The 24,436-nt window shown below is 39.0% G+C and overlaps 1 protein-coding gene across 4 annotated transcripts in view; it reads right to left on the reverse strand.

The window, feature by feature from the left end:
• The window catches only part of FRMPD4 (FERM and PDZ domain containing 4), a 407,308-nt gene that overhangs the window by 31,693 nt on the left and 351,179 nt on the right, over window positions 1-24,436 (reverse strand). For all 4 annotated transcript variants that reach the window (XM_021410557.1, XM_021410555.1, XM_021410562.1 and 1 more), the window contains exon 5: window positions 920-965. In XM_021410557.1, the coding sequence (XP_021266232.1) occupies window positions 920-965 (46 nt within the window). The remainder of the gene's footprint in view (window positions 1-919; window positions 966-24,436) is intronic.

Consider the following 24,436-nt stretch of genomic DNA (forward strand, 5'->3'; position numbering starts at 1 on the left):
ATATCTGAAGGTAGTTCAGTTATTCATTAGCTTTAGGTGCTATGCAATGAGTGGAACAGATTCTGCTTTGTTGCAAACAGGGCTTGGACCCAAAGACCTGGGAAGATACAAGGTCATGACGTATCTTCTTCTCCAGGTCGAAGTCTGAAAAAAGACTGTGTCTGTGCTGTAAAGGTCTCCCACTGAATGTAGAGTGCACAGTTCATTTAGGTTTCAGTTTCCCTTACATTCACTACACAATGGCTTGCCCTTATACCAGCAGCACAGCAATGACAAGCCACAGCACCTCAAAGGCATACAGTACTGCACTTTACAATCCACTTCTGAGGACTAGGCATAACCAGCAGCACCAAATCACGAGCTCTTCTGTCATCTGACAGTTAAAGAAAAGGATGAAACCTGTCAGCTGATGAAATAAGACAATCTGTACAAAAAGGGAAATGTGTGAGGGCCTGTCCCCCGTATTATATACAATTTGGCTAGCTGAAAAGAATTTAGGTTCTTTATTTAGCAGGACCGTACTGTTAGTAGTCTTACTGCACCACCATACCCACGCCCCGCTTCCCATTCAGGCTCTGAGGGGTGAGTTATTCCTGCTTCACGGAGTCAGAGGCACTGCAGCAGTGGGGACTTGACCTAGGCCATGTCCCAGACCTCAGAGGATGATGGAAGCAGAACTCAGCATCCCACTCTATGTATTTTCCTGGCATGAGTTTAAAGATGCTGTTACTATTCAACTTGCATTACATTCTTTGAGTGCAGAATGCAGTAACACAGTCTGAAACATCACCTTTAGGAGACACAGCCCTTATCTCCTTAGTTCTTTTTATTGCCTAGATAAGGTGAAGAAATAGAATATAGGCAGAGAAAAAGCTGCTATGTTGCTAGGAAACATGAAGAAAACACTGCAGATACTTACAGGGTAAGGTTGAACAACAGTAAGGAGGATTGATTCTTTGCAGCTTCTGTAAAAAGACAAATAAGTACAATCAAGTAAAGATTCACAGTTTTACACACTACACATAACCAGCTTTTCTTTCTCATACAGAAAACTGCATTAATATGGCAAATGTTTATTACAATCACGTATCAGAGAATTACAGCGATTAATAATATGACAAAATTGCAATGAATGTTAATTTTTTTTCTCCAATATAACAAATTGAATTGACTTAATTTTGCAGCTCATACTGCAAAATTTTAGCTTCAGCAGAGACCTGAATCCTCTAATGATGGCTTTCTCCAGTAAGAATGGAAAAATATTCGATTAACTCTATCAATTCATCATCTATAGATAATGCATTTATTTTGGCTACTTTACAAATGAAAGTCACTTTTTAAGTCATGCAGCGTTTGTACACTTAATGCAAAATTTATATGAAGACAGCAGTGTTTTCAAAACAAAAATGAAGGCAAAATTTAGCCCCAGATTCTTCTCTAGCTGGCCTTTAAAATTGGTAGATGAAGAGTAATATTTGGTGAATATCCCAGTTAGAATGTTCAGTTTTTACAAGATCACTGAACAAAAGGGTTTTTTTGGAATGGAATAGCTCTTCTTTAGGATGAAACTAGTGAATGGAGAATAGATGAGCAGCTCTCAAACAAAAACTGATTAACAACATAAAGAGAAGAAACTTGGTAAGACCAGTGGTGTAGACAAATGACAAATAAATGCATATTTTATCATAAACCGGTGGGTAGCTGGAACTCATGGATAGCTACGGTAAAAGAAGTGTGAAGTGGAAGAGTGAGGAAAAGATGTCAATCAGAGTCAATATATTTTATTACCCTGTTGGCCAGAGGCCTTCTGAGGACAATATTAACTATGAAAAATTCAGTTGCTGTTTTGTTGAGGTGGAGTTGATTTTCTGTTGCTTTACCTTTTGAACACAATTAATTGCTTATTTATGTGATTTATTGGTTGGCTAACTGAAGTACAACATGCCTGAACTGTTTGGCAGTACAAACTAAAATAAATCACACTGTATTAGTCTTATTTAGTGTCACCTTATACTGCATATTCACAACATGGACAAAAAGCAATGAAAATAGAGGAGAGTCCCAAAACCCAGTCAGAAAACCAGTCTTGAAAGTCAAGGTATACTCGAAACTGGCAGATCTCTGAAAGCCAACTGAGATGGTAAATTGTACTTCTGTCTAAGCCAGCAGTCACACAAGGGCCAAGGTCTGACCAAATATCCCCAAACTGAAGTAAAATCTGTCAACCTTCAATTTTTGTTCCTCTTATTAAATATTTGTATCATTGCATGAAAAGTGTATAAGTAGACTTTTCAAAAGGAGGAACTGAAGGTTTGCATTGCTTGTCTGTGCTCAGAAGAAAAGGAATAAAATTAGGCTAGAAAGTTAAAAAAATACTACATGTGGTGAAAATTATTAATCTGCCACAAAGCAGATTTTTTTTTCTCCTTTAGATATAATAATAAATATTTTAAGGAATTTCCCAGAATTATTTTTCATTTTAATAAAACCTTTCAAAGCTCCAGAAATGATTTATTCAATCCTGAAAGTCTTTATTTACAATGTTCATACTTGTGAAAACTTACAGTCTGTTTTTAAGAACCGTAAACTACTGATTGCCGTTTTGGAAATCTCTGCAATTATTCTTTATCATTCTCCATTGTTATTCTTGAAAATTTTATAGCTTATAGTCTAAAAAGAAGAAATTGCCATTCTGTTTTGGTTAACAATAGGTTTCCATCTACTTTCTTCTATTCTACCTACAATACATTAGATATTCTGAAAATACATGATAAGAAATATAATTTATTTCAAGAATCTCACAGTCCCATCCGTTCTATCTACTTCTATCCAATTGGTCACTGCTATATTAATCTAGGCATATGCGTAGATGGAAAAGTCCAGAGTTGTTAGTTAAAGGATAAACCACATCCCTGTAAGTACTCCATGCCCAACTGACCTCTTCAGTTACTTTCAATCCACTAATTTATGTTTCTCCTGAAATCTAAGATTACAACCAGCTCTGCCTCATGCTGTCCTTAGAGGGTTGCCATTATGGAAGAAAATCAGCTTCTCATGAATATGTTTTCCAATTCTTCGTTACTCTTGGATCAAATCTGTCCAAGTGCCAGTGTAGGCAAGACTAATAAGAGCATTTTTAAACCAAAAGGTCATCATATTAAGATTTATTTGGGAGACAAGACTTTCTTACAGGATAGGCTGGAGGCTGTCAATTGTGCCATATATTATATATATCAAAACAGTGGAAAAATATTGAAACTACTGACCGTGCACTGTGATCTGCAAATTCTATAGCTTAAATGTATGTGTATATATACTTTTGAGAGTAGAACGTATCAACAGTTTAGACAAAATTACATAAATTAGGTACATCACCACACTTAAGTTACTTCTTCTAAACAACTTCAGAAAGATAATGGCAAAGGCTAAAGAAACAACTATAGTCTTACTTTCCCTCTGAATTGTCTTTTCCTCTTTTAATAATCTGACTAATGTAAAAGAAAATAGGTATGTATATATTGCAGATATTTAATTAACTTTCATACTCATTTAACCACAGCCTCTTTTCTTTTAAATTTAGACTTGTCTACATATACTTTTTGAATCTAAACTCATGATCAATCATATGCATTTCCAAGCTTTGATGACACTTTGGGAGTTTTTGGGTGCTCTACCATCTGACCAGCTGACTACAGAAAAAAAAAAAACAAAAGTTTCATAATGTTTCTTTCATTTCTTTACATTAGAATCAAATGGCAAGCACGGGGTGAAAATCTCAAAATTGCAATGGGAATTTTGGTGATTCATCTATTTGTCCTTTGCAGTGCCCTGAATGGTGATTGCATTTGTCTGTTCTGGCACTCTTTACAGCTACTTAGGCTGCAACAATGAGAGAATATAGATGGTGTGAGAATCAAATTACAGCACATTATAAAGGTTAAAGTTGTATTACTAAGTATAAGGCGTCTCAGACTACACAAGATGTTAATATTCTGCTACAATACCAGCCATTGACTTTGTCTGTAAACTTGCATCTGGAAATTACTCTTCTGCTTCCCTTCAAGCTGGAAGAGAGAAAGGCATGTGGGGACAGATGGGGGGAGTGGGGAGCTTCCCAGTACCTGAATTATATGGAACAAGTGTGTCTGTTCTTTTCATGTGTCCTGTAGCAGATACGTTACATGAGTAAAGACAAAGGACATATATTACAGGTATTCACTCTTAAGAATTCAGAATGGAAAACTATACTAATTTATAGGCTTTTAACAGTTTTATATACTAGAGGTGTACTAAGTTTCTTTCCCACTGAAGATGAAGAAATTAGAAACTGACATATAATAAACAATATAATTTACATTTATGAGGTATATAATTTAATATAATTTGTTCATTCTATTTCTGGACTTTCTATTGTGCACTAGGTCTTATGAGATAGGTCCAGATTTCACAATTACAGAGTGAGATGCCATGATTTGGTGTATGTTTCACACTTTTTCAAGTAAGAAAATGGATCTCAGTGAGTCAAAAACTAACTACAAAATATATCTAGTTACCTCAAATACATTGTTCAAAGGTAAGAAAAGTAGAACTCATCTTTAACTAGCATCTAGGCTAAAGAAAAATCATTCAGCATTTGAATATCTTTCATTATTATGAAGATTAAGGCAGTAATAATGAACAGAGTTTGCATGAGAAAGATAAAGTCACTCTATTGTCGTACATTAAGAATGATTTCAAAAAGATCATTTTGATTTGAGCTGTATATACATTTTTATATAAAATCCGTTCCCTTTACAGCAGTTATCTGCACCTGAGGGAGCTTCAAATTTTCCTTCTCCAACTTCTGTCATGTGTGATGGCTCCTGCGGGGAAGAATGGTTTGTCCGAGATCTACCTGGGTTTATCTCCAAGGCTGGAGACAACTACTGGAGGGAGGGAGCGTGGTGGGACAGAGTGAACTTATCGCAGCCTTTTATCACACAAAATCCCACAGTGTGTACCTCCAGGTCATGCAATGTTATCAGCCTGCCTGGGTGGATAGCGGAACCGTGACAAGCTCAGGAACAAATTCTGTACTCATTGAAGCCTAGGAAACAATGTAGGGGGATGAGGAAGAGGGGTTTTAAGAAGATTATGACTTTCCCAAGGCTATTTTTGTCACAGGAGAGGCAGCACAGCACAAACACAAACATACAAGCTAAAATGGGGGCTCTTCTCTCTCAATTTCTGAAGGCAACACTAAAGCACACAAACAGTAGACAATTTTTCCATGATGCAGTAGCTTCTAATTAAGAATTAACATTAAAAGGAAACAAAAAGCCAAGCTAGTGTGGGCAGACTGCTTCTGGACTCTGGATTACGTGCACCCATAGATGAACAGTTTGGCAGCAGGTGAAGAATCTGATGTCTCAAACCCTAGGCAGATGATGTTTTCCAGACAAATTCTAGGAGAACAAAGGAAAACATACTTTCTCAAAAGGCTGCCTGTACATGATGCAATAACTGTTCACAGTGGGATTTCAGTGTGTACCTGTCCAGCTGGCTGCACTGACCTCTGTGGAGTCTCTTTGGAGATCCTGCGCACAGCTAGAATGGGCACTGCTGCCATCATGCAGGCAAGGCAGGGTATGCCACACATGGCATTGGAACTCAATTCCATCTCAGAGGAGAGGTGCAGGAGTGCAGCAGGCAAAAAAAGTAGCACGAGGCTTGTGAAATAATGCATGTTACCATAAAGGATGAGATGTAGAGTCCAAGTGAGGGGAGAATGGGTAATGCTGTGTGGTATATAGATATATATATATATAGAGAGAGAGAGGAGATAGGAAAGGTGTGTTGAAGTCCCTGGTTTCAGAAGGCAGAAGGATCACACATTTGGTAAGCTTGCAGTTACTTCTTCCACTGTTACTGATAATGTAACTGCCCTTAGCCTCACTGTCAATGCAGTAAAATCATTTTGATATCCAAGCAACATCAACTTGTGAACTCTTGAGGCCCTCAATTTAATTAGAATAGCTCTTCTGCTTTGCAACATCCTATAAATTTAAGTCTGCCATTAAACATGTGAGGACATTCAGTGGCAGAAACAATCCTCACAGGAATGTGGGAATTTTACAGGATTCTGGTTCAAATGTCTGAGCTCTAAAAGCTGCAAGCAATGGATGCCTGAGATGAATACTGTCCTATAAAGTAGAAAAGATATAAGCATGGGATTATTATTGCACTGCAGGATCAAACAGCAGCAGAAACTCAGCTGAGAGAAAAGATATCCTGATTCTAACATAAATAACTTCAATAATAGCATACAGAAAATTACTGTCAAAGCAAATTGTGTTTTATATAAATGTACTTTCTTTTAAAGGTCTGGCATGGTGTGAAAGTCAATCTCTAAAATTGTCACAGTCTGCAACTGGCACTAATTGGAACCCTGGTTGGCAGTCTCCAGAAGGGGCAAAGAAGTTAGTGTGTCTGCAGGCTGAGTTACGCTCTGCCTCTGATAAAAGTGGTCCCTTCAGATCAGGGCTGCGGCATACTGGTGGGCTTTCATACAGGAGATGCCATTTCAGATGCCTCTGCAGTAATGGCTTTGAGAATAAAAAAAACCCTCCTTTTCTCTTAGCCTGTCTATGTGTCAAGCTTTCACATACACCAAATTCACCCTGTTTCCTCCTTTATTAGCACTGTGGCAAGGAAAAGCCTATGAAGCAGAAGTTCTTGAATTTCAGTGGTTCACAAAGACATATATTCACCTCCAGCCAAAACATCCTTCTGTCCACAAATACCCAGAGTTGCTCAGTTGCCCAGCTGCTAATATTCTCAACTGTAAGTTTATAATTTTTGAAAACTGAGTTACCAAATTGTTAGTCAAACTGTAAATACCTGTGTGCACTGTACAAGACTGCCTTGGTAAGACTGCTTGGAATATCAACAGCAGTGTTACAGTGCTATCTAACTACTGAGGAATGCCACATGCAATCCTTCAACAGGCAGTGCCTTGCTAGCTTCTTCTTATTACACCAGTTTTCAATTAATTCTGGAGTGCAACTCTGAGTATCAGCAATATACAGAAAACCCTGCAGTGATTGGGCATTCCTTAGGCAACCATTTTCCTATTTGGACATATTTAAGATGTTCCTCACTCAGCTCCAGCCTTGACTGGGAGAAGAAAACTTATTAGGAGTTAATAGCTTTGGTGTTCTCTACTGCAACAGAATCATTATTTGCTTATTTTGGCCACTGTAAAAAGAGAGAGACAGATGGGTATATGTGTGTATTTGATGGAATGAGTTTTTCACCAAGTCATGCTGTTAGCATGTTACTGCCACACTACCATAGCATAAATCATTTCACGCTGCATGGAGATGTTATACTCCCAAGGAGAAAAACATAGAGTTTACTCCCCTATTAATTAATTGCTTAGCTGTCCTCTTCTAATTAGACTTTCTGCACATTAGTTCTAAAGGATCAAAGGCAAATAAAGTGAGATAATATTGGTCTCTCAGGTCACATTTCAGTGACCAACAATTCAGTGCTGGTTTTCCTACTATTAACTGCCAAAGCCTCAGTAACTCTGAAGAAAAGTTAATGCTCGAAGTGCAATAAACACAGTGCAATATACACCAGCCCCAGGATGGCTATTTATGAGACATCTTTAGGAATGGTGTTATGGATCTACTAAACAATACTCTCAAAGTCGGATATTTACAGAACAGGGAGGTGTCTATAGATAGAGTAGCTCCACTCTCCTGAAAATACTTCACCTCTATTCACCAGACTATGTTGTTTCTATCAGACAGCGTTGACATTTAGGTGCGTTAAATCAATGCAAATAACTTGGTGACACTTACCCTTTGCACTAATATACTTACTGAGGACTTCCAGGAACTTGGAGTTTACTGAAATAGTGAGGTTGCAGAGCAAAATGCACAGAATGATGAATTATAACCATTTTACAAGATCCAGCCCAATGCTGATGCAAAAGATGTCTTGAAGCAGTGGCATGGGCCATGAGCTCACATACTGATCCTTCAGTGCAGCCACAAGAGACCTAACAATGATTATGAAATCCAGCCCAATTACTCTGTCGTTTCCTAAATTCAACTTCCAAAACTGGAGCCGTCATGAATCTGTAACACTTGCACACATGATCACAGCAAAATCTAATTTAAAAAAAAATGTGAAATGTAATCAAAATAGTCTTCTAATTTTCTACATTTTTGTAAATACATATGGATGCCCCAATGAGATTCAGAATTCCTTTATCTGTGATGGAAATAAAAATGCTGGAACACCTAGAGTGCTTTTCTTTATGTGTCCCAGATGTTTCTCTACCACAAATACAGGCTGGGCAGAGATGGGAGAAGGATTTAGGAGTGCTGGTTGATGAAAGACTCAACATGAGCCAGCAGTGTGCGCTTGCAGCCCAGAAGGCCAACCGTATCCTGGGTTGCATCAAGAGAAGCGTGACCAGCAGGTCGAGGGAGGTGATTCTGCCCCTCTACTTTGTTCTCTTGAGACCCCACCTGGAGTACTGTGTCCAGTTCCGGAGCTCCCAACACAAGAAGGACATGGAGCTGTTGGAGCAGGCCCAAAGGAAGGCCACGAAGATGTCAGAGAGCTGGAACACCTCCCCTGTGAGGACAACTGAGAGAGCTGGGGCTCTCCAGATTGGAGAAGAGGAAGCTTATAGAGGCCTTCCAGTACCTGAAGGGGGCCTACAGGAAAGATGGGGAGGGGCTTTTTAGAAGGGCATGTAGCAACAGGGGAAGGGGAAGTGGCTTTAAACTGGAAGAGAGTAGATACAGACTAGATATCAGGAAGAAATTCTTTACTGTGAGGGTGATGAGACACTGGAACAGGTTGCCCAGAGAGGCAGTAGATGCCCCATCTGTGGAAGCATTCAAGGCCAGGCTGGATGGGGCTTTGAGCAACCTGGTCTAGAGGGAGGTGTCCTTGCCTACAGCATGGGGTTTGGAACTACATGATCTTAAAGGCCCCTTCCAGCCCAAACCATTCTGTGATTCTATGATCTGAATTAGATTAAGAGGGGTTTTCTGGTGATTTACTGAATTTTCAGCAGTTGCATATAAGACCTGATGCAGTCACATAGGTGTTTGAATTTCTATAACAATAGTGGAAACAGACAAAATAATGGAAGAACTTAAGGAAATGAAATGATGAGGTAACTTTTCATGCCGTGAAAATTGGTGTTATTCCATCCCTTTATCACACTGCAAAAAAAAGAGGTTAACAATTTGATCTAGCAATTGAAAGTGATGCTTCAGAGAAAAAACCTAACTCAAACAATTCACATAATGAAGCCTTGTTTGTTCCAGACTTTTTTCTTTCAAAGAGACACAATATAGACTTATGGTTAGGAAATAAATTCTCTTTTCCAATAGTTTTATTTTTAATTTGTTTTATTTGACAATATACTATAGAGTAATAATCATCATCTCTTTATTTATTTTTTTTTCTCTAGTTTCACTGCAGCAGACCCCTCACGCCTCATGGGAAGGCAAAGTTTTGATTTCATTGATGCTGGGCTACTTCTCTTCATTACATATGTCAGAGTGGCATGCTTAAGATGAGGACATCTTGACAATAGGGAAAAAAGAATAATGAAAAAAAATTGTCTGAATAGTTTCACACAATCAGGAAAAAATTAGCAGCAAAAGACCAACAGCTATGGTCATGGTTTGCCACTACACTAGATCAGTCTTTTTGTGCCAAACAGAAAAAGCTGGCTACTTACTCCACAGCTCTGGACCAGCGTGAGTACTGTCTATCAGTTACAGCAGACTCAGAAATTCTGACAGTTCAGGCTTTAAATAAAGCAAATTTTATGCATGGTCTTCCCCTTAGCAAATACCATAAAATTAGCAAAGAAGCCAACAAAAACTTCATGGCATGTCTAATTGCTAATTTCACAGAAATGTTACTACACATACAGGTCACGCTCATTTTAAAATTGCACTGGTGATCGAACGAGAGAGATGCAGCTCTGCTACCACTAACCACAAAACTGAAGCTAGTCTGACAAGTAACTGCTTATGGCAACAACGACATGGAAGGATTTGCAGACTGGTGTACTTGCTGCAATTGTCACAGCATCTTCTGGCATCAGGCAAAGTGCTGGTGCTTTCATCAACAAAATCTTGTTAAACAGCTCATATTCTAATATTAATGTCATACAAATACTGTCTCACTATTGCTTCTACTCTTCCAGCAGACTCCCTCTACTCTCACTTTGTCTTTATTGGACATTGGACAGCAAGTAGATTTACGATATATGCTGATGTAGCATTTTTGAATAGTGAAGTTCTGGTCAGTCTAGATAATGTGATCAAGTAATTCAATAAGATGCATTTGCTAATGCCAAACCCTTCAAATGAAAATTATGGCAATGAATTAAAATAAACAATGGTATAAACTTGTTGATCCTTGCTGAGAAACAAGGAAATCATGAACTCTAAAACAGGTTGCATAAATAATTTAGAAATAAGGAAATGAAATAAAAGATAGTTGAAGATGTCAGAAACTGTAGAGAAACGACACCTGTATCAATACAAATCCAAAAGAGGTCTATATGACTTGGATATTAAAGAGGAGGATAGATCACAAAAAATGACAAGATCTCAAATATATTTTTATTACATGACAGATTAACCATAATCTTTAACTTTCAGGGCTGTATTTCCACGTGTTATGAAAGCAACAGAAATCATTACAGCTGCTATTCATAATCTGTACTGCACTGGTATTTTCCCCTTTGGATTAGGGGATTGTGCTTGTAGTAATGAAAGGTCAGGTGTTCATACATATCCTTCCTTCCTGCAGCTATTCTATTTTTACTTTTCATTAATGCTTTTCAAAAAGCACAACATTACGTAAGATTTTGCTGATAAAATGTTAACATGAATCTACGTATTAAATGCTTTAAGGGTATCTTGTTTTAGAGATTTATCAGAGTTTTTGTTAATAACACATAGCATTCACTTAGAGCTCTTTTGGGTCAGACATCCTTCACAGAAATCTCAGCTCTAAGCAGTTCAGACAAAGAAGAAAATGAAATCAAGTAAGATGCATTCAGAAATGAGATAAAGCTCTTGAATTCTGAAGAACATTGTATTTGTATATTGTTCTCTGCTCAATATTATTGACTTTATTAGTGTTCCTTAAGAAAAAAAAAAACATTAATTCAAAGAGTAAATGGTATTTTTCTTTCAGATGTTTGAACGCTATTATTGTTGGTTTTATCTCCTACCTCCTTTTTGAGAATCAGACTATTTGATCCAATCTAAGAGCATCTTTTTTTTCTTTGCTATGGTACAAGTTTATCATTATGTTTTAAATAATTAAAGATTGATCAAAATAGTTTTAAGAATAAGTGTTCCAGTGGAACAAGATTCATTTAATTCCTCATTAAGAAAAGTTTCAGTGGTCAGTGGCTGGGTTTTATTACTATTATAATATCTGGAATGTTAGACAATTGATGGATACCGAGCTGCAGAGACTAATGCAGAATGATTTTTCTTACTGAGTCTCAAATAGAAAATTGGTTGGTCAAATGCCAAAGACTTTTCCATGTGCCGCTGAAGCAGCATAAATCATGGTAAATGTGATTTTATAATGATTTGGACAGGCAGAAAAAGAGGTTACTCTTCTCAAACTACCATGCACATGGCACAGTAATTCAGACAGCAGCAGACCTGATGTGCAAAATGCTTGGCTGTATTTGTGTCCTCACACATTATTTAATATATTTAAGATGTGGACTGATATGTGGAGAAAATGAGTCAAAATTGTTTCCAGCCAGTTAATCACTTTTTTTTTTATACTAAATTATAGCATTTGTTGAAAAGTCCTGCCATGAATATATATGAAATGTTCAGAATGCATAAACTTCAAAGGTTCTCCTCTCCTATTTTTTTTTTTTTACTGAAGTACCATTTATTTATTTATTGTGTTGCAATCAATGAGACACAGCTTTAGAAATCTATTTAAAGCTCTGTCCAGTCTTTCAAAATCATATTGTTGATTTTCAGTTGATGTATTGAAATATTTGTGCTGGCTAACTTAATATGTTTACCCTAATGCCCTCTTTATTTGCTCCCCTTTTGTATCACAAGAACTACACAATCTATTTTACATTTACAAAGGATCACTAATAAAAGTCTCAATGAAAAGTTAAAAGTGAATGTACACTGCACATGAAGGTGTTCCTTAGGAGATAAATTATTCTTGAGTAGAAATTCTTCCCCATTAAATGCAAAAAGTACTTCAAAATGTAAGAGGGGAAGGAACATTTGAAATAGGGAAAAGAAAATTATCCTGCAAACACAAACGAAGCATAAAATGGTGAATAGTTGCATTCTTATATCCATGCAAAAAATGAAGACATAATTGCAGTGCAGTTGGACATACCAATGCTAGCTTTAGCCTAGATACTACGGGTAACAAAAGCAGTAAGAACATGATGCCACTCTCTTCGCTACTGATTTCATCCCCAAGAAAACACCCCCGCTTGCAGAGTCAAGCCTGTGTGTTGTTATCCGTACCTACCAGCCCAGAGTTCATATGGGGATACGCACGGCACGTGCTGCACACAGGGCTGCCCAGCCCACTGCCTCTGCAGCACCGCTGAGCTCTGTTCTGGGGCAAAAAAAGTGAAAATGAAGCAGTTTTATCACTGTCCTCTCTTGCTCCTTAAGACATCGTGGCCAATAGTCAGGAGTGGAGAGGAGGACACTAAAACACCTCTCTACTCTTTAGGAAAGCAGTGAGGGGGAAGCTGTTTGTGGAGGAGGAGAGGGGGCGAAGATGTAATTCGCTGAAGGTGGTAGGAGGGAAGATGGATATTGGCACAGGGAAGAAAGAAAAAAGGACTGAATTCACACAACTTGCTAAATGAATTTTCTAGATATTTTCAAAATAATTTACTTTGTATACTTGTATTTTTCAGCTAGATCTTGTGGCTAATCAAATACTACTTGCTGAACACATATTTATTGCCCTAAAGAGAGTTATAAGTAAAAATCACCAGACAAAGATTATTTGCTATTCGGAGGCATTATATCCTTTGTCATCACGATGGTTGCAAAACAAATGGAAAAATGAGCGCAGGAGCAACCCCGCCTGCAGTGTGGTCTGTGTTCGTCAACCTCCCTTCACTACAGGGCTCCAGTCTGTGTTCTTATGTAGGATGGTAAATCACTCCAGTGCACAGAACAGCGGGACAAAATTAATGACAATCCTAATAGTGGATTTATAGAGGCACAGTTTATCTCCCAACAAAATGAACTCGGTTATTTTGCCCTTTCAGTTGTGGAATCAGTTGGGGAAATGAAAGCAGAGCTCTCTCTCATCCCAGCTGTTCTGTGATGCAGGCCTCTGCCTCCACCTTGCTGGTTTTGGATAGACATAATACAGATTATTACATAACATTTCCCAAATGAATATTAACGCTGATGAAGATTAGGAACCGATATTGTCAGAATTCTTTTTTAGTTCACTACGAGAAGCCAGTGCAATGACACTGACATTGTCCTTGTGTGTGCAAGCCCATCTTTTCACAGAGCAGACTTAGCTTTCTGAGTGGATACAAAGATAGTACTGGTCTACTAGACCAATTTGTTAAAGAAATTGATCCTGAGGAGAATTACCCTTTTTATCAGCAGGCTTAAAAATACTTACACCCTGGGGGCATTCAAGGCCAGGCTGGATGTGGCTCTGGGAAGCGTGGTCTAGTGGTTGGTGACCCTGCACTCAGCAGGGGGGTTGAAACTAGATGATCTTTGAGGTCCTTTTCAACCCAGGCCATTCTATGATTCTGCATTGCTATGATACATTACTTGTAACTTAATTCATCTAATAGCAGCAATGCTGGGCACCACGGCTACAACATAACCTCTCATCTAAGGAAGAGATGAAAAAAATAGCAGGTAACCTGACAGGGAAACTAGCTCCAGAATAGGGAAATGCTGCATTTTCTGCTGTGGCAAACTCTAGGAACATCCTAACATTGGCCACATGTAATAAGTGAGGTTATCATTTAGAGAAACTTACTCCACCCAAGAACAATTATCACTCAGGCAAAATACACTTCTTTATCGCTGTTATGGCCTGAATAAGAAAAGTATAAGATCTCTGCTTTCTGGAATGAAAATAAGTGGGGAGTGGATGCATGAAAAAGGGAGAGGTTAATGATGCAACTGCTAGAGAAATATTTTGTTTTAAAATATGTTATTGTCCTCTGGGATAACGGATCTTTTGAGTACTCACCACTAAACTTGTTCATAAAGGTTTCCACCACAGGTGAAACAACTGCAAAGAGCAAAACATTTCTCCTAATCTCATTTATGCTTTTCTAATACATATGGAGAATAGTGAAATCTGAGCCAGATCTAGTCACAAGACCCAGAGTCGTGAATGCATTACTTTATTACATGTAAAAGGTAATTATATATTTTTCAAAGCCGTTTGATGCTTCAGACATGGAAGGTTCTATATAAAACAAATCTTATGGGTAACTGAGTTAACATCTTTCTGTATGACTGTCTTGCTGTATCTTCAGAGCTGACAATGAAACAGTAGATGTCCTTACTTCAAAACAGATCTAAAATTATGAAGCTGATCTCCAAAGTCTCCCACAAGGAACTTAAAGGGCCTGATAATTTTGTCTCCACGATGAAACAAGATCCCACGGATGGCTGAACACTTTCCATAGTAATTGCTTCTCTCAGAGGAATTTCTTCAGATTAGAGTCGGATTCTCTGAGACAAAGGTAGTTCCTGTTATCTCTTCAAGGCTTTAAATTAAATGTAGAGCTGTCTGCCTATTTCACAATTTTGCAGCAGACCAACTAGAGCCAGCGCTCAGTGACCAGTGACCTCTCCTCTACTGAATCTGAAGACTACTGCCATGGGAGTTTGTCTCAAGCCAGAGATAGTATCACCATACTCCTGGATATGAGATTATATCATTTCATTTTGAAACTTACTTCCACCTGCCTTGCTGGTTGAATGCAGAATGGGTAGAATATATCCTTGAAAACATTTATTCTATAAAGCTGGAAATCTGGCCTTTGTGTACTCTGCAGCTGAATAGGGCTCTGCCAGTGCCCAGGTGGGTGATGATGCCCAGTGCAGGAAGCAGGACCAGGGCTCAGGGCTGATGCGGGCACCCCCTGGTAAGGCCACAGCCCTTGCTCCCAGCAAAGCCACAATTATTTGACACAAAGCACTTAAGCAGGCAGAGTCTTCTTATGCAATGCTCTATGCATGAGGTATTACATAAAATGGGTGAGGGCATGCCACGGCTGCTGCCTGCGGCTGCCATTTTGCATCAGCCCATCAATAATCATCTTCTGTGCACAGCCAGCGCTGTCAGCCCAGGCTGTGCTTGCTGCTGGCACGTCTCTAGGAAAGAACACAGCAAATCGCAAATGCAAGGAGGTGAGAAACTGCAGCTGAGATGTGCAATCCAGCAGCAGAGCTCGCAGCCCGCACACTCCTACTAACAGCACCTCAGAGGTGTGATAGATTTGCAGTTGCCTCGCAGCATGAGGTACCACAGTATGAGGTACCACGGCTTATGGTATATTCCCCAGACACTTTCTGGAATCAGAGGGCCAGCTTCATCCAGTTTCTCCCATCTTCAGAATGGCTACAGGTGACCAGTTGGACCAGCAGCCTAGCTTTAAGCAGCTGGAGTTCATAGAGGTGGATTTTTAATCAGGCACAGAGCCATTTTATTGTTAAACACTTACACTGGCCAGCTGCACACACTAGTAATGTTTAGGGTACAACTAGCATGTAGGGTTTAGGCACTAAACTCCACTGTCTGAGCATGGACATTGCAGGACTACCTCTTGTGGTATGAGCCAGCTCAAGTATGCTGCAGACAAACAACTCCCATATAAACAGGCAAAAGGATTTCAGTGATTTTACAAAAAAAAAAAAAATTGCAATGATTTTGCAAATGATTTTGCAAAAAATGAGATGTTAAGAGATTTCTTTTGTAAGATAACTTCTCTAAAGGACAACCTTTAGAGGGGGTTACAGGGCTTAAGGACTCACAGCTTTTCTCTCTTGGGTGCAAGTTGCAGTCTCTTGAACAGCTCGTACTGTTATCTCATTGTTAGTACACTGAGGACTTTCATTTAAAGCTGGTTGATGAAGTCATTAGGCACCACAGATATCCCTCACTTTAGCTGCAATCATGAGATAAGCAAAACAGCTTCAAAAGTCTTATCTTGTTCATTTGTACACACTGACAATGATCTATCTGCACAAGAATAAATTCCTTGTTCCAAGGACACGCATTAAAATTCAGACCTCAGAGAAGACATAACAGAAGATTTTGCAAACAAAGGATATATGTTTTTTAAGACTATGTCGACGGTTTACGGGCGTTAGGCCCGATTCCGTGACAAAGGGGACAGGGGACCCAAGGGCCCACGTCCCGGGAAAAGGGGAAAGGGGAAAAGGGTAGGGAGATGGCCCTGAGAGCAAAGAACAGCGGCAACAATCTGAGGAGAAACAAACTAATTTACTAAATAAAATATCGGAATGCAAAACAACACACTATAATACAATATAATTACAATTTAAGCTGATAAATTCAATACAGAGAGAGAGAATGTCCCAAAATCAAGGTAGGCCTTACTCTACTACCGACGATAAGACGGCTGGAGAGCGAGGTGCTGCCAAGACGAGAGACGGCGGAAAAAGGGCCGAGGTCTCGTGATCTGCAAGTTTTTATACTGCGAGCTTCTATCTTTTCCCTCCGGCTGGAAAATGGTAACAGAGGAGCAAAGTGCCGTGGGGACTGTAGTAGTCCTTCTCTTCTGAGAACCAGGTACATTCACTACATGATGTTATGATGTGGAATACCAATAACCGAAAATCATAAAACCATGACAGACTATATGTCAAACAGCAAGATTAAAAAAGACTTGTCAAAATTTAGTCTGACAGAAATCACCATAACATTCCCTACGTTCCAATGGACATAATATTCTTCAAATAGTAATTTGTCTAAGCAACCTGGAGATTTCCCTGGAGTCTAATTAGACTGCAAATGTGATTTTAAAAAAGAAAATTAAACCATTATTTCAAAATTACATTTATAGCTGATGAAAAGTGGCAGATTATAAGTACTGGCTGGCAGTTTCTTCACATCTGCAGGTCAGGATTTTGTCACATGTATAAACGAGAACGGTTAAAGAGTCCACCCTCAGGCATCATTTTGGCCTTCAGGATAAACCTGTCAGCTAGAAGTAGATTAAAGGAAAAAAAGATCTGAACAGATAAGTCACAGAACACTGATAATGCATTTTTATCACCTGCAAGAACTAGATACTAAATTGGCCACGTGCATTTCTCTACTTCCTCATATTCTACATGGCAACAGAATAATAACAGTTAAAGAAAAGAAAATCAACACTACTGATCACAGAAAATGATCCCATTATTAAAAATCTCTTAAATGGTGTAACCTTTTTTACTCTTTTGCTTTTTTTTTCCCTTTCCATTTTTAAGGTGTCTTATTAAGGTATTTTTCTTTTCCTCAATTCTGTCCAATTTTGTTTTTTTTGCATTTCAGTCAAAATTAAAAAAAAAATGTTGTGGGTTTTTTTTTATCAAAAAGATAATGTCAGTGCATTAGCTCTTTGTCTACAAAGGATCAACAGCCGCTGTACAAAGGAAAGAGGCAAAGGAGAGAAGTCACAGAGCCAGATTCTCCAAGTTAATCACTAAAAAAAAAAAAGAAGGAAGGAGATCTGAGAGCTCTGGAGGGATTTATTTTGTTTGCTTTCCTCCCTCTACCCTCTCCCCCTCTGCAGCTTCCCAGGAATTTTTCAAAGTTCATACCTTCCCTGTGGCTTTTCTGAAGACCCAATTCCCAGGAAGAAAGCTTCAGGAAGGTAACTTGTAAAGGGGCTCTTTGCACCTCAAAATCTATAAGTTCAGCAGCGGAACCGTGCACTATCAGCATTTCTATAGCACTTAGAAACAATGCACTCTGCTAGCTCTTTGCTTCATCCTGTGAGACCAACTGTCTCACTTCTGCTTAGCTGCTCTGCATGCCGCTGGTGCCAATATCATTAACCTATTTATTCAGCCTGATGCACCTGAGTGTTTTGCAAAACATTTTGGTGGCAAAGCGACTCCTCACTTCACTTGCAAAGCCGATCATGCCTTACTGGAAGTTAGGGCAGTTTTCCTGTACAAGCAGAGGCCTGGAGAGCTATTTCTTTTCTGGCTCAGGCCAAAAAAAATGAGATGTCCCCAAGAGAATATGTTTTGGTGGATTACAGGCAGATTCACTTGTTATTCAAAGCCAGCCAGCAGATATGTTCATGGGAAGCCAAAGTTGTGTTAAGCTGGGTCCAGAGGAAGGGCACAAAGATGGTCAGAGGGCTGGAGCACCTCTCCTATGAAGAAAGGCTGAGGGGACTGGGCTTGTTCAGCCTGGAGAAGACAAGGCTTCAGAGAGACCTCTTTGTGGCCTTCAAGTATTTAAAGGGAGAGACTGACTTTTTATGTGGTCGCTTATTGATTAAGATGAGGAGGAATGGCTTTAAACTAAAAGAGGGGAGATTTAGAGGGCAGTGAGGCACTGGCCCAGCTGCCCAGAGAAGCTGTGGTGCCCCATCCCTGGAGGTGCTCCTCCAACTGAGGCCAGGTTGGATGGGGCCCTGGAGAGCCTGAGCTGGTGGGGGGCAGCCCTGCCCACGGCAGGGGATGGGACTGGGTGGGCTTTAAAGTCCTTTCCAACCCAAGCCATTCTGTGATTCTGTGATTCTATGAAATAGAAATTAACAATAGTATTTATTCAGTACTGCTATGGTATATGTAGAAAAACAGAGAGGAAAAAAAGGAGGTTTATGTTTTTTCTAATTAAAAGAGTTGTAGAAATAAATCTTCTCCAAGAAAGAATATTATGTAAACAAATCATTGTGTGCACTCTCTGACCTTTCTCTGAAACAGCCAGAGCTGGTCCGATCAGATACAGAATGCTGGAATAAATGGACTTTAGATCTGATTTGTTCTGGTGATTTGTAAATTGTTGTATTCCCTTTCCAAGTGATTAATTTATTTCATAAAAGCTTGTGATAATGCTCAGATTCAGAGGTTACACAGCACACAGAGCACTGACATTTTTGGTTGACATTTGCTTTTCATCAAAGTTCTCCTGAACTTCAGAAATCACCAATGAAGTATTCATTAGACGGATTGTAATTGTAAATCCTGAATCCAATATACTTGCTCCACACAAAATGCTCAGTTCAGAAAAGAAGACCATTTCGCTGAAAAACACATTGCAATATATGTACTGTATATATGCAGTATATATGAAATTATATAATATTTTATATAATTTTATATACTTTTTTTTGCTAACAAATTACCACATATTTTGTTTAGCTTATTTAAACTCTATTTTAATTGGTCAGAAGTTGAAATATGTTTCTGATTCAGCCAGCTTTGGGTCTCCAGCTTTAAAACTGTGCTGAGGATTGGAAAATTAAACCAAATAACTTAGGGAAAGTAAAAACAGAAAGATGAAAAGTAATGAAATTTGATTTTGAAACCTTATTACTATTATTTTTAGAGCAAAGAAGATAGTGATGATGCATCCAGAGGTTCTTCTTAGAATCCCTTGAGTAAAAGGTTAAACTACATGTGCCAATTGTGAGGAAGAGGATGAAGTGAGGAGATGTGCCAAAGGCAACTCTTCCGGGCATGGTATCCCTTTTATCCCCTTCTAACCTCCTTTCATGGTATGACAGCCTCAGGAAAAAGAACATGACCTGATTTATATCAGAAATGTATCTCAGTACTCTAAAATTCATGCATGAAATAATGGTGCATCAAAGCCTACCACAACTTAAAAGCTGTGACTCGTTTTTATAAACAGTGGATCTTTTGCTTTCTCATTTTTGGTCTTTCATGATTTTATGCTCTTTCTGTAACCAGAAGGCCTGGGCTCACACTTAAGCCAGATTTTCACCTGGTTGTGTGAATGCCAAGACTCATAACAAAATTACCCAATGGTTTAACCTCAACTTATAACAGGAATGCTGGGAAAAGAATTCCAAGTGCTATAGCTATGGCTATAGCTCAGAAATTATATAGAAATAATCACAGTTTTTTTTTTCTTTTGTAGCTGGAAACAAAGTTAAAGGCTACTACTGCAAGCTACAACAGCCCATCACTGTGTACCCAAATACTCTGCATCCTGCCCCAGAGATGCTGATGTGAAATCACTGTAGAGTGACGCAGTGAAAAAAGGTAATGAGCACAACAGATCATCCTAATGAGGCACAAAACTACCACAAAACTAGTTTTTTTTTAGGATCGGTGCTTGGTTTCATTTATTTACAATTGTCACTAACTATGATTTATGCAGATTCATAAAATCTAACAAACTAAAAACTCTTCCAGTGTCTCACCCCTCTATGGCTTTGTTTTGCAATAAATACCATCAATATTTATCTTCAAAACAAGGTTGGCATACTTGTTATATGTAATTTTTACCTTTTGTTTTATGAATCTCTTGGTAGATACTCAGTTGCTGAACAGGGGGAGTGATGGGAAACTGTAGGGAAGGAACTAGGAGAGTGAAATGGATCTGCAGTGATTGGCATTGGTATCCACCGGGAATGCCATGTCACAAAACCATTCTTTGAATTACCCTAGATCAAATAGGCAAATGTTTTCTTAAAACACTCTATACCATTTGATAGCTGTATCTTCCGTAAATTGTCAGGCTACAGTACAGCAACTACAAGTAATCCATGGAGTAATCCATAAACAGCCTGATTCAAATCACTCTGAAATCAATTAAAGGATTTCCACTGTCTTCAGCAGCCTCTGGATCAGATCCATTTTGCTAAAGGATGAACATTGCTCCATAGTTCCCAAGAAAAGTAAGAACAGGCAGAAGAACAACACTTTGTCCCTTTCAAGAGATCTTTGTCAAATATTTCATTTAACAAAGCCTCAAAGAACTAGGCAGTCCACACTAGACAGTAAAAAAAAAAATCTAGAAACAGACAGTATGTATTTTAGTATTTTAAGGTTATTACTATAATTTATGGATTCAACAAATAGAATATTAAACACATTGCATGCTAAAGAGTTTTCCTTAACAAATAAAATGGGTACTATTCCCCGTGCCTACAAATCCATCATCTATGCCAGGTAAATAAAAATAATGAATTTACAAAACTGTAGAACTGCTTTATTTTCTCTTGTCTGTTTAATAGGCAATTTATTATAATAAATTAAATAATAAGTATAATAAATAAATTTATGATAATAAATAAACAAACCTGGCACTGGAAAGTCAGGCAAACAGCACTACCACTGCCATTGTTTAAGAACTGTAAAATGCTGCATTTTGTTACTCTATTTACAAAAAAAAACTTTGCATTGTTAAACAGCTATTCTAACAAATGGATTTTTGACAAAAGAGCCACTGATGTTTACCTTTATAAATTAAGTTAGATATAAAAAGTCATGCTTATAATTATATCACCTTCTCTGAAGTAATGTAGGAGTGTGTTGTTCCTGCACTATGAGCAGCAACTGGTATCCTGCTTACCTATTGGGAAATTCATACCATGCTGCCTCATGCATCAGGTATTTAAATGAACAGACTTGACAAAAGCCTTTCCCCCCCCCCCCCCCCCCCCCATTGTTAATGACACATATGCAAAAGCACTGTAATTATTCTAAAACAGCAGCTGAAATAAAAACTCTCATGGAGACCCTGGTGATCTGTCACAAAGAGAGTACTATGAAGACAGCAGGCAATTCAAAATCCCAATATTTTTTTGCTTGAGACAATTTAACTGTTCAGAAGCATCTATCAAACACTTATACAAACATATATTGGAATAGGTTTTTAAAGTTTACTGTTTGCTCAATAGACTATCATTTCTATGAAATATATGAAATGTGTCATAGGAACACACTCTAAAATTATGCAGTAAAGTAACTAGACAAAGTACCTACTGCATACAGAATTCTGGTATAACACTGTCTTTCTAATGAAGACACTGAGAGAAGTTAATCCTTACTGTAAATAAATTATTGCTCGAATAAAAACTTAATGTTAGTTCAGTAAATCTTGTCTGATTAAGACATGCATGCCATAATCTTCACTGAGCACGCTGTCTTACTGGATGCTGGGAATGAGGCATAGAAGTTTCATACACACACTCAGACTCTTTCTGCTGGTAAACTTGGAGCTGGTGGGAGTTTGGACTGGTTTGTAACTGCAGATTATTAGCTGTCTCACAACAAAAGACATACCTAGGTTTCTGAGCTACTTACTACTTCAAAGATCTTAAGACCAAAGTGCACCTTCCATCCAACTTCCCACAAAAACAAGCTCCCCCGCTAACCATAGGTGGCAGTTGTTTTGCGAAGGCCTTAACATCTGCTTGAGCTATTGCACATCTTTCCAACAGGATGCAAGATCTTCACTGAAAGACTTGAAATAATGGTGAACAACCACACTTCTGCACAGACTGTGCTTGTGGGCACCTACCCCTTCGTCACCCTATGTGTACTCTTCCCTCATCTTCCCTGGTTTTACTAGCTGTATTTTCTTAGAGATGGTATGTACTTTTCTATATCTCTAAGTTTATGAGATGCCTGCTATCCAAGTTCTTCCCCATTCAGATGTTCATATTCAGATAAAGCTGTCTTGATTTCTCCCACAGTAACCTAGCTGGGTTGAACTTCTTATGTCTCTCATAAAAGGGACAACTTCAGGCTCATTTTCGCTGCTCTTCCCAAACTACCTCCAATTACTAGTATGCTTTCAGGAGAGGATGGCACTGTAGACATTCCGTGGTTACTTATAAAGTTTATATTACCTCTCTACTCCCACTTGATACTCTTTTCCTTTTTATATCCCTTTTATAATCATTCTATTAGCTACAATGTACCGCTCTGAAAGATCTGATTTAGTGAATTATTTATTGCAATGGCATGCTGAAGCATGAAATACTTAACTGCTCCTTGAAGTTTATCCCTAGGCTGAGTTCTGTAGCCAAAGGGACCAAGACAGGAACATTCACATTAAGGACTTTTAATCCACTTACTCCAAGCAACCAGCACATTCATCGTGCACTTCACCTTGGACACGCTTCTCCTGAAGCAAAGCTTATACCTAGAAGAGGCCACATTCAACACACTGTGCTGGGAAATAGAAGCCACCTTGCGATGCCAGCACATATCTTCCAAAGTTCCTGTCCCTAAATGTCTGCATTTCTGGAATTCGGCTGCTCCAGCTATTGCCATGTGTTATGGTGCAGTCAGGGAGAGGTGGGAAGGTCCAGTGTCAGGTTATTGCAAAACCACACTTCACATAATTAACCATATGATGGCAGACACTACATGATTTCTTTGATGCTGCTCTATCAAACACGGGGCATCATCAACAGCTTGCAAGGAAGTCAGTACATCAAGACTGGACCCTCAGCCAGAAAGTGTAGCAGATAGCAGAGCTGCCCTGAGGAGCAGGCACCATGCATCTCAGTATTGATATATACATAACTTATTCCCACAATCTCCTTATTTACCTCACCTCCCCTTTCCCACAATTGGTTTCTTTTCTCTGATCTTATGGTGCTGTTCACCAAAGGTGCCTCTCTCACCTCAACATGCAGCCTCTTAGCTCAGGGGCTGGAGACTGTGATCTCACAGGTCCTGGGCTTCACTAGTCCCTTGGCTACGGCATGTTTCAAGAGCTGAGCACTGCTCTTTCAGTGCTGCGAGATGGAACAAGAGGATCAGTACACGACCTCTGTCAGAGGACAAGTGTAGTATTTGGCCCACAACCCTAGCGGGTGTACACCTGGGCTTAATAAGCCACCAGCAGATACTTTCTGATGCATATAGCCCTCAACAATACTCGTTCCCTTATAAACTCGTGGAAGAACAAGGCATTCCTCCACACCCCAATGTACATTTCCATAAGGAAAGAAAGATCTGGGAAAAGGTTTTGCTTCAGGACAGGGAGGGTGGCTCAGTATTCACAAGAGTATTTCAGCTCCACCTGAAATAACACATGATAAAACACTGAAATGCTTAGTTTGTCAGCCTGGAGTGTCAGCTTTCCTTTGGATCAGACTGACCTCCAGCTCTGCCCTCTCAAGCTGTTTAGCCTCTCCCAGGAGCTGTAGTTACAGCTGCTGCTGCCTGACTTCCAAACCTCATGACACCCACCGCCTCTCCTAGGACCCGCTGCCACCAAGGGGATCGCGTTTCTGCACTCTCTGTGGGAAATACCACTGACATCTAAGGGAAAGTGTCCACAAAACTCTGTGATGTTACATCTCAAATGGATTAAATTGACTGGGTTAAGTGTGTTTAGAAAAATGTAAGCAGTATATATACATAAAGCCATAAAT

The sequence above is a fragment of the Numida meleagris genome, chromosome 1, assembly GCF_002078875.1.
Source record: "Numida meleagris isolate 19003 breed g44 Domestic line chromosome 1, NumMel1.0, whole genome shotgun sequence".
Classification (NCBI taxonomy): Eukaryota; Metazoa; Chordata; class Aves; order Galliformes; family Numididae; genus Numida; species Numida meleagris.